The sequence below is a fragment of the Tasmannia lanceolata genome, unplaced genomic scaffold (assembly GCF_043159265.1).
Source record: "Tasmannia lanceolata isolate RefF3 unplaced genomic scaffold, GAP_Taslan_0.1 ptg000015l, whole genome shotgun sequence".
NCBI classification, from domain to species: domain Eukaryota; kingdom Viridiplantae; phylum Streptophyta; class Magnoliopsida; order Canellales; family Winteraceae; genus Tasmannia; species Tasmannia lanceolata.
The window spans coordinates 62672879-62684742 of NW_027518692.1; the positions used below are offsets into that span (position 1 = coordinate 62672879).

Consider the following 11864-nt stretch of genomic DNA (forward strand, 5'->3'; position numbering starts at 1 on the left):
ACATGCTTCTTTTCTAAATTTATCCCCAACTCTACTCAAAATCCCCGAGCCATACTTTGTAGCCATGGGTCGTGCAACTTAAGCTAGAATAAGCTAGAATGCTGATGGATATTCTATACCATGATAACAGATTCACAAACTGCTGACATGGTTGAAAACTTGAAATCATATGCTGAAGAGTTCTACCGCCTGTAAATTTCCTCAAATGGGTCTGAAAATGTTGGGTTGTGAAAAAGATGTGGTAGGCACAAAACCTGTGTTAGGCACAAAACCAATACAGCGAAACCCAATGACTGCCTTTTTTTACCAAGTAACCATTTCTTGATAGTCTCCTTTCCACAGGTTGCCCTTTCCATCTCTTCCGTGAATTGCAACACATGACAGGGTGGATGCTCTGATTTCAAATGTTAGGTAACTAACCAATACGCAAAAAGCCCAGGATTGATGGAACCACTTAGCCTAGAGCCTTTAAATCCGTCCCATAATGGGCTGGATCCCACCTAGTCACATACCTAAGCAGGCCCCCACTTGGGACTGTAACAATGAGCCCCCTTTCCATAGGTGCTGCTTGATGTTACTATCCTGTGAATTGGTAATGCATTTGGTATTAGAACACAATAAATCAACTGACAGGATACTCCAAATGGTGATTAACTGAATCGGATAAACGTATATAATTTTTTTTTTTTTGAAATGGACTGTATATAAAATTAGGCCAAAATTGCCGGCCAGTAATGAGATATTGGCATCAAGTCACCCTTCCAGTCAAGCTACTGTGTGTATAAACGCAATCCACTGAAATTTACCACTGCATTTAAAGGGTATATTTTCCTACCTTCTGCAATCAAATAGACGAGATTTAATTCTCGGGACCATATCAAGTTCATTCTGGGTTCATGTAGTTACATATGAGGAAGATCTCATAGATCCAAGTGGATTAAAACAAAAAAATTACAGAAACCAATCACAAATCTATTACTTCTCAAGCTGTTGTAAGTCGATTCCCCAACTCGAAGCTAACAGCAACATCAGCTGGTGAACTGTCGCCCCTTCCCAATCTTCAGGTAGTTCCATTGTTGTAGCTTCGTGTAAACTCCATAGAAGTTCCCTTTTCACTTCAATGGGGATGCCCAAAAAATCATGACCATTTTCTATGACCAGTTCTGCCAACTGCAAAACTCAAACAGAAAAACAATGTGTTAGCAAATCATGTTCGAGGCAAAGTAAAAGTCGTAAAAAATTAACATACATCATCAACAGTGCATATCGCAATGCAAGTGGCCGAAGGGAAATGGCGGCTTAGGGATCACCAGGGTTTCTTTCAGACTAGCTAATATATAAAGCATCAGATAGAAGAAAACTAAGTCATGTAGCTCCAGATTGTGTCCGCCCTTGAGACAATGAACTAGGTTCAATCTACTAAGCGCATGACAAATTTGCTATTCACAGGAAAAAGGTCGTGTTTTCGTCACCCACGTCAAGCCATGTAGCTCCAGATTTTTGTCTCCCAACTCATTTCCTCCCATCAAAGGATATAATCAAAATCTTGTTTTGCCAAAAGCCTAGCCTTCTAAGGTAATTGATATTATGCAAAATTTCAATTAGAAGGGACCATAGGTAAAGCATCTTTCTCCTCTGATAAACCACTCATGTAATTTATTTCTTTCTTTTTATGAGAAATAACAAGCAGATTTACTAAGTAATAGATACATAATGAAAAGAGGGGCTGAGAGCCTGAGGCACAACAAAAACAGCACCAAGGAAAACAAGTCAAAGACAAACAATTAGCAAGCAGAACCATTTTGCTAATCTCATCCCATGGTTGAAGTGGTTTACTAATTTACCAAACTTGCATCTGTAACAACTATTATAACACTCATATATATTTATTAGGCAATCTAACCTTACTGATATATCATATATGTCATGTTATAGTTTTCTTTATGGCCAGTTTGAATGCACAATACAACATTTTTTAGTGTGATATCTTTTCATGAAACTAAATTTAGCGGGGGAACAATTTTTCATGAGATGCTTTCTCGTTCGAAAGATGTAAACTAAATTTGTTCATGCAATATTTTTTTCAATCAGTGTATCATACAAGTCTTTGTCAAGTATCAGCAAGTGTTGCCAAGTGTCAAAAGGCTCCACACATGATACTTCTATATAAATGGAATGCATAAGTTACACATAAGCAGGTGTATTTTGAGGTTTTACATTTTTTTTTTCAATTAGATCCAGCAGTCTTTCAGGTAATTCATACATTGACTAAATTTGTCTGAAATAGTGGCTTCTTTTGTCACTATTCCATACACTGTTCAAAAATAATTATTTAAATTAATCACAGGTTCACACTTACTTTGGTTGGGGTCTTTATTTTGTCACGACTCTACTGTTCAAAATAATTATTTAAATTAATCACAAGTTCACACTTGCTTTGGTTGTGGGTCTCACACTGCCTAATGCCATTGTGTCAAATTAATCACAGGTGGACACTTGCGTTAGTTGCGGGTCTAACACAGTCTAATGTCATTGTGTTTGGCGCATAAAATCATATTTTAAACGTGTTTCATATATGTGGTTCCATGCATCTTTTTTTTTTATGGTTCCGTGCATCCATTTTAATACCATAAAATAAAATAAATTCACTCTTAGCAGAACACCAAATTAAACTTCAAAACATGCAGCATATATTGTAATGAAGTAATATCGTTATAATTCAAGCAACATCAACAAAACCATGGGCAAAATGAAACATGAACTGGAAGAATAAATGTGTTACCTGTTGAATCCAAGACAACCCAATATCAAATACGCTTTGATCAAGCAAAAATTGTACTATTGCAGGCAAAACCTCACTTGCTATTTCATTAGAAAGCTGATCCACAACTGGACCAGATCTATCCATCAGCTTCACAAGCAATAGATCATCCCCTGTAGACAACACTTCTGCATATGCGGAATCCAAATCGCCAACATGAAGTGAATCCATTGCATGGGTCCACGAAGCCCAGAGTGGGCCCCTCTCTTGCCCTGGATTATCATCTACCAAAGCCTCGGCTTCAGGTATAGCCACTCGTGTTGCTGTTCGAGATGTCCCATTGTCTTCCCCAGCCACCCGGATAGCCTCCAAAGTTGCCTCATCCTTTGAGGCTTGCCAGACACTTCTCGCAGAAGGGCCCTCACCAAGCCTAACAGGCCCTGGTCCCTTATCCCAAGCTCTCCTGTTGCCAATCTGATCACCATCATGATCTATTCTAGGTATTCTACCATCATTCAGAACACCACCCGTAGCCCTTCTAGAGCTTACATGGCCATTTCTCAAAGCTCCATATCCATAAGAATCCCATGCTTCAGAAACATCAGACCTCCAAGAGAGATCTCTTCCCCTCACTCCTGAAACAATGCCCTCAGACGAGAGGTACCGTTCTGCAAATGGAATGCGCCCATCACCACCTCTGCCCAATTTGGAGCTAGAGTAGTCGGGGAGGCCATTATACTTTCCTAAATACCTACCAGAGGATCCCTCAAATCCCATCACCAAATTACTACCTCTTCTACCTGATGATAGTGCCAAATCCCGTGCCATGTCTTCAACAACTCTCTCAAGACCTCGCACTCTGTTTTCTAGAGTTACCATGCTATCATGGGAGCCCCCCATGAAGTCCTGCAATTTGCAAATATTTCAATAAGCTAAGCAATTTCTATAACAGATAAATAGGTAGCAGTAAAAGTGAAGAAGAAATTATGTTGACAGCAAAATCAAGAGATTTTCTTTTAATAAAATAAAAGAAACTTGAGCAAATTGGAAGCATAATAGTGCAAAAAAAAAAAAAAAAAAAAAAAAAAACATGCTTAGTCAACGAATCCTATTATTACATTTTCAGGTCTTTAAAAAGCTGGAAGCAGGGAATATATTGCAGGAATAATCATGAAATACAAAACTCTAAATTGGTGACGTGTTTTTTTAATCATTCCTGAATTGTTATGTCTAAGATCAGTTAAAATGGAAAGTTTGAGATTAAAGTCCAGTTCAGCAAACTAGTGATGCTATTTTTTTCTATCAAAAGGTCGATCATATCTAAGTGTACGTTAGTTTTACTGTAGAAATAAGGCAGCAACCTCCTTCCACCACTATAAATCCTCATAGAGAAATCTCTCCATGTTATTCTTTCCATCTAGTTATAAGAAATACATTTTAGAAAGATTGGTACTTTTCATCAGTTTTTATGGGTCAAAATTATACAAATGTCAGGGAGTTTGTTGGGAAAACAGTCAACCACTAATTGACATTAGGTAGAGCTGGAAGGGAGGCTGATAGTTGTGTTATGCACCGTTGTATTTTATAATCAGGTTTTTAGTGATAGGTTTGTTCTTTTTATTTATTTTTGTAATAATTAAGTGTGTTTAGGGGCTTTATATCTTTTGCCATTCTTTTGTGTAATCCTAGTTTTTTAAAGGATTTTTGCCATAAATCAGTCCCAGGATAGCAATATTTTCCTTTTCATTTTTGGTTCACAATTATGATCTAGACCAGAGAAATTGAGAAACTACAAGAAATATATGAAAAACAAAGTAGCTCCTTACTCATGAGTCATGACTCATGCCCCTCCTCTGTGATGAAATATATGAAAAACAAAGTAGGTCTAAGAAAAAGAAACTGGAAGAAAACAACCCTTGATAAATCCACTCTTGTACATACAAATATGTAGTTATATGGTGCATGGTGTGAAGCGCTCATGCAGCCAAAAAGCATAGAAAAGCCCACATAAATGGGTGATCTAAAAAATTCATTTGCTGGTCCCTGACATAGATAAGCCGTGCTTCTCAAATGGAGACCATAGGATGTAAATTCATTTCTATGGTTTTTCTAACAAACAATTTCATGTTTAAACAAACCTGTAACATTTTTGTGAGATTGGCTTGCTGTCTCTCCAGTTGTGATAACTGCCTTTGGATGACTAACCAATTCCCTTTATTATTTGCGAAGGACCCTTCAGATTGACCATCGGCTCTGAATAAACCTAAGCGAGCACCAGAGTCTCTTTGATTATTTTCAACCCTATCATCAGCATCAAAAGTTCTTGGCTTTGGGTCTTTGCCCCTAAATACCCTTTGTTCCATCCACTTATCCCGCACATTATCATCCAAGCCTTGTACTTTATTAAACGGCGCCGCTCTTCCCTCCGCATTATGAAAATTAATACTGGCAGATCCATGAATATCATATGAATTGCGGCCTGGTATCCCATTCTGATTTGATCCACCCCTGGAATCAGAATCATTCAATTCTAATTCTTCTTCGCTTTGTGAGTGGGAAGAGTGAAGACATCGTCGTGGCACTACTACTTCAACAGGCAACTCACCGGAACCCCTAGTGTCAAGATTCTGAAAGAAATCTGGATTTAACTCTTTGTCGCTCAAGGCAGGTGCTTTTTTCTTCAATATCCCAACTGTTTTGTCTGATATGCTGCTACCCTTGACTTTGGAATTGGAATCGGAATTAGGGGAAGAAGCACTGGATGCGTCCTTCATTAGCGGATCTGATGTTCTGTCACTTGGGTTTGATTTTCTGAGTTCTGATTTCTCGACAGATTCAGTCAGTTCAGAATCTTTACCATCTGCAGTTTTAGGTATGAACCAAAATTAATCATTCCAGCAAAACAAAACTTGAGAAATAAAGGAATTCTGTTGAGAAGACAATCTAATTGGCACACCAACCATGTAACTGAGCTTTTGGGTCCTCTGAAGCTCCATCTCCACCCTTTCCCCCTACCTTTTTCCATAGCTGTAGTGCCTCTGTCATGCTATCCCTGACAGGTTTCACCTGAGCAACAAATAATAAAAATATTACACTGGTTGTCAACACAATCAATAATATAAAATGACATGGGCAGGATTGCTTCTCATCATACATCAAACCCACAAAATTATAAACTTATTATTGATGATATTCAATCCAGGAACAAATTCGCAAAGTTACCTTATCAAAGCGGCAAGCCTCAAGCACAGTTATTGTTGAAGCAGCTCCATCAGTGACCAAATGCCTTGAATGAGATGCCAGGACACTTAATGTATCGGCAGCTGCCTTACGAGTAGCCCAATCACTATTCTCAAGACATCCATGAATGCTTAGCATTATAGATGGAAAACTTTGTGGAGCAATTGCTCCTACCTGGAACGAATGCGATGGTAGATGATTGTCTTTTAGTCATCTCATCTACATGGGATCTAAACTCTCTGAAGTTCTAAAATGAGCTCAGTTTAAAAAAAATATCCAGAAACAAGATCTTTTTTACTTTATCAGCTTAACAGCAGAAACCTATAAGCCATCAGGCTGGAAAACACCAAAGATATCAATGTTGTATCAATAAGTTTTATAGCCAAGCTCATGTTGCATCACATATATGCTCTTGAAAATACATTAAACATGAAAACCAATGTCGCTCTCTCAAAAGAGAAGATATGGATGCCATTGTCAACATAATCATGCAATCAGAAAATATCCTTTCCAAAGGAAAAAAATTATCTAAATTATAGTTTGATAATGACGATATAAACCGAATTCACTAAATTCCTTTCTTATGTTCTTAAAACCATTCACTAAATTCCTTTCTTATGTTCTTAAATCTAAATCAACATATCATCACACAGTTACCAAACACCTATTGAAATCCAAACAAGACAACAAGAATGTTGTAAAATAATTTGTCGGTCCTAACACTATATACACAGCTCATACGTATGGAAATAGTATACAAACCACAAGCAAAAGATGCACACGAGTTTATGTGGTTCGGGAAAATTGCTTACATTACGTAAACAGAAGAGAAGCTATCTTTCACTATGGGTAACAAGCACATGAGATTACACAGAGATAATCACCAATTCCTTAACCCAATCCTTAAATGCTCACCGCTCACATCCCGGAAGATCAAACCCGAGCTATCCTCACGTCCAAGAGAAAATCCTAGTCCTCTCTTCTCCACGTGAAGCTCCTTCTCTTTTCACTTTGCATTAGGTACAACAGTACATTATAGAGTCTTAGGTTTCCCTGAACCTAAGTCTCTCTCTCTCTCTCCAAGTACAACTAGGAAACAACAAGAGATCCCACATTTTCCCAACCCATACAAAACTCCCTCTCTTTGTTTCCTATTTAAACAAGAAAACACCAAAGAGAAGGGCAATCCTAGCCCAACTAGGATGAGCCCCACTCATCTCTCATGGGAAACAACCAACAATCTCCACCTTGGTCCTAACTCCGTCTAGCTCGATCAAAACGGCCAATGCACATGTGTAACTTGCCTTACGTCAACTTTCAACCACGGATTTAAATTTTGGTTTTGGTTTCGAACATTGCCGATAGGGGTGTTCATTATTCGGTTATAACCGAATAACCAAACCAAACCGAATTGGTTTGGTTGGTTCGGTTCGGTTTTTTTCCTTTTCGGTTTGGTTTCGGTTATTTCTTTTTTGGAAATTCGGTTATTTGGTTTTGGTTTCGGTTATCTCAAAAAAAAATTCAGTTAACCGAATAACCGAAATTATGATAAAAACCATTATTTAAAAAAAAAAAAAGGTGCTATATGGGCACTCCGTAGGATGATCAAAACCATCCATTTGATTGATCACAACTTAATTAGGTTGTGCTCAAAAAATCATTTCGATAGGATGATCCTAGCCCTCCGATCCAAACCGAGATTTTACTTTTTCCCTCTTTTTCTCCCACTATTCGGTTATAACCGAATAACCGAATTTTTAATCGGTTCGGTTTCGGTTCAGTTTTTAAAAATTTCGGTTCGGTTTCGGTTGTCGAAATTTGATAACCAAAATTATTTTGGTTATCAAATTTCGGTCTATTCGGTTCGGTTATAACTGAACGAACACCCCTAATTGCCGAAACCGAAATTTCGGTAATTTCGGCTGAAATTTTGTAAACTTTAAAAAAATCACATTTTTCCGAAATTTCGACCAAAATTACCAAAATTTCGGCCGAAACTTGGTACTCTAGCTGAAATTTCGGGTTTGGGTGATTTCAGTTTCAGTCCAAACCGAAATCAGAAATTTCGGTATTTCGGCCGAAATTTAAAACCACGCTTTCAACTACTCAAGTCTAGAGAAAAGTTTTAAATTTCGGTTTCGGTCATCAGCAACACGGAAACATTTTGGTTTCGGTATGAAACATCAGCCAAAATCTTGTAAAATAACGGAGATCGTGGCTGAAATCCAGGTAAGATTCTTCGCCACTGATTTTTCCTTTTATTTTTTGTCATATTTTTAGAAATATCTTAATGGAATTTCTTTGTTATTCTCTTTTCTGTGAGTGGAGTTGATTTTTTGTCAGGATTTTCATCTAAATGTCAACATTTTGATAGAAACTTTGTTTTTTTAATATATATATATGAAAAGTTGAATGTTTCGCATATTTCAACCAAAACATTAACGAAATACCAAAATTCCACGCGAAATCCTGAAATTTCAGGTGAAATCTTGTAATTTTCTGAATCCAAGCTGATTTTGTTTTGGTGGCAGCCGAAATCAAAATATTTCGGCCATTTCATTTCGTTTCGGCCGAAATTTAAAATCATGCTCTAGAGAGGGACCTCGACCAGTCCTCTCTACCAGCATGAATTATTACCTCATCACCATCATCTCTAGCTTAGAAACTTGCCCTTGCACCAACTGCAAAAGAGAAAATGTGTGCTCACATATTCTGTCTTCAACCATCCATCGACGCACTAGGAACGTCATCTGTCATTGTGTTCCCCATCAAACGATAAAAATTGTCACACTTCTTCCCTTTCATCAAAACCATGCAGCCGCTTGAGATTTTCATGGATCCAGCTGCAGATGAATAAGTGCAATATCTGGAGTCCAACTGGCTAAGCGAGACTAGATTCCTTTGCATCTATGGGGCATTTACCACCTGAAGTATGCATCATTCTATCAAACATTTTGTTCTTCACAGCCTCAAATCATGCAGCGTTGCAATTCGACTCATCACATACAGGCACATCACTTGCCCTTCTTCATAGAACGTATCAAAATATTCTCATCTGGATCATGCATGAATACTTGGACAAGAACACGGTCAAGGTAAAAAGGAGTCGAGCAAGTCAACGATGACGTAGGGAAGTTTTGAAACTATGATTAGATGATGATTTTCTTTTTCGATTCTTGTTGAACAACCAATCAATGTTGTTGACTATCATCTTGATTTTGCCCCCTCATAGTCTCATTTACGCCACCATGACTTCTTTTAGCTTTGGTTGTATCTTTCCCAAAAAGTAGTGTAGGCACTAGATTGTCGTAAAAACCAAGAAAAAAGTAGAAGCAATGAACCCTTGGCTTCTTCCTCTACCTTTTCATCAATCATGGGAGCCGATCCACAAGCCCATTGAACATTGCAATAGGTTCCATAAGATTCTCGTCTTTCCTTACTTCTTCACCCCGTACAACTATCGCGTTAGATACAATCGGTTGGTCAAACTTTTCGACATGTAAACCTTTGAAGATAGCGATATCTGCAAGACATAATTGAATAGTACTATTGACAGCCATTTATTCAATGTTGGAACCGCTCATCATTCTTCATCTTTTTCGGCTTTCCTTCCTTTTCCTTCAATGCGTTAGCAAGGCCCGGTTGAACTAGGATGTCCTTCACTTTCCTTTGCCATAAAATGAAACTACAGTTACTATGAAAATTTTCAATCTCAAAGTTTGAGATTGAGCCATTTGCTACCATTATAGATACACCCCGGATCACACCGCAAACTTTGAAATGACAATTCAATTTTGACTCTACTCATCAGACCAGATGAACGAGAGAAACCGACATCCACAATGAGCAACATGGATAAGAGATTACAAAGAGATAATCGTCAATCACTTGACCCAATCCTTACACTTTTTTCGGTTGGTAAGCTGGGATCAAACCTCTGACCTCAAGGTTGGAGAACAACCCAATCCCTACATGCTCAACACTTACAACCCGAAAGAGCAAACCCAAGCTATCCTCATGTCCAAGAGAAAACCCTAGTGATCTCTCTTCTCCATGCGAAGCTCCCTCTCTTCTCATTTTGCATAAGGTACAACACTACCTCATGTAGTCTTAAGTTTCCCTAAACAAAAGTCTCTCTCTCTCTCTCTCTCAAAGCAACAATAGATCTAACAATTTTCCAAATAGTACATCTCCCTCCATGTTTCCTATTCAAACAAGAAAACTCCTAAGAGAAAGGCAATCCTAGTCAAACAGAGATGCCCCCCATTCATCTCTGTGGAAAAAGAGACACAATCCCAACAAAGAAAAAATAAACAGATTCTTAAAAAAAAACAAAAAATATGAACCCCACAAGGTTGATGTCAAATAAGAAAGTGAATAAGCTAAAGTATAAATCACTTGGCAATCCATAAATCCAAACACAATAAACATCAGAACCCACATTGCGAAAATGCCGATTTCAATTCAAATCAAAAGAAAGGAAACATGAGTCATCAGCCAAACCTGCGATAAACACGAAACAACCGACAACAGAGCAGCCTTTGCAAGGAAATTCTGGTTATTGAGGTACTTGCAAATCCTAGGGCAAAGCTTCTGAAATGCCGCAATCGGTGGATCCTTAGCACTCTCCACCATCTTAGCCATACACATTGCAGCCCCACCTTGTACTGCCTTGTTCTGCTCCCCAAACGTCTCAAACAAAGGCTTAACAAACAAGGAAACAATCGAATTCCCATTCTCAGATTCGCCTCTCAGATACTGTGAAGAGAGCGCCCCAATGGCCTCACGACACGAATCCTTAACCCCAGAATCTGAGTCTTTGAGCTTTCTAACAATGTGGGTTATAATTTTGGTGAGGTGGGTCGAGGTGGAATCAGGGTGAGATGTGGTGAGGAGGGCTAATAGGCGGAGGACTTCTTTTTTGACAGAGGGTTTAGGGTCGTTAGAGGCTTCGTAGAGGGAATTGAGGAAGATGGAGACGCCGTCTGGGGTTAGGGTTTGGATGATGGTTTGGAGGTCATCGATGGCGATCTGGTGAGTGTCGCGATCGGAGAGTTTGGAGAGGGAGGTGAGGATTCGGTGCTTGAGCTCGATCATGGCTAGGTGGGAGGAGAGAGATGGGGTTGAAGATCTTGATGATGTTGGGGTTGTTGTGGGTGATGGTTTTGTGGGTTTTGAGGGCTTGAGATTTGTTGGGTTTGTGGTAGACATTGCTCTTCTTCTTCTTTCCAAGAGAGGAGAGGGGGAAATGTATAGGGAATAGAGAGAGAGAGAGAGAGAGAGAGAGAGAGGTGACTCTTGACTTCTTGAGGGTGTGAAGTTTCACCGAAGAAATAGAGGAAATGGGATCTAGAATGAGATCTAGAGAGAGAGTTCAAATAAATTTGAAATGTTGCAAATGTTTTGAGGGAAGAGTAAGGGTGAAGTGAGACTCAGGTTCTGAAAACATTACAAATGGAAAGAGTAAGTTTGAAGTCAGGGGTGACTCGTGGCTTCTTATGCCACCAAGTACTAACTACCAACCCACGAATGATAAACTTAGATAGATGTATATATGTCTGTAGATACTAGATAGGCAGAGAGCAAGATGATTACACGGTCCAAAACGATCAAGATTTAGGCCTGTTCGTTTTGGATTTTGAGACTCGATGTTAAATCCAAAACTGATTATTGGACTCAAAAATTACTTTGCCATGTTCGTTTCAAATTGTGACAACCGATTGTAAGGCCCCAACTGATTATAATTTTAGGCCGATAGTCGGTTGGGGCCTTTAGTTGTCACAATCTGAAACGGACGGGGCTTTGTTAATTAGTCTAATAATCAGTTCTGGACTTAAAATTGATTCTCAAACTCCAATACGAA

The 11864-nt window shown here is 38.7% G+C and overlaps 1 protein-coding gene across 1 annotated transcript; it reads right to left on the reverse strand.

Annotated features, from left to right (window-relative positions):
- Positions 1-782: 782 nt before the first annotated feature.
- TOR1 (ARM repeat superfamily protein) lies at positions 783-11586 on the reverse strand. Its single transcript, XM_077397845.1, has 6 exons — positions 10505-11586; positions 5984-6175; positions 5722-5827; positions 4900-5621; positions 2783-3667; positions 783-1170 (listed from the first exon to the last, which is right to left on the reverse strand). Exons 1-6 carry the CDS (start codon positions 11210-11212, stop codon positions 976-978), a joined length of 2808 nt encoding a protein of 935 aa, XP_077253960.1. The 5' UTR covers positions 11213-11586; the 3' UTR covers positions 783-975.
- Between the last annotated feature and the right edge of the window lie 278 nt (positions 11587-11864).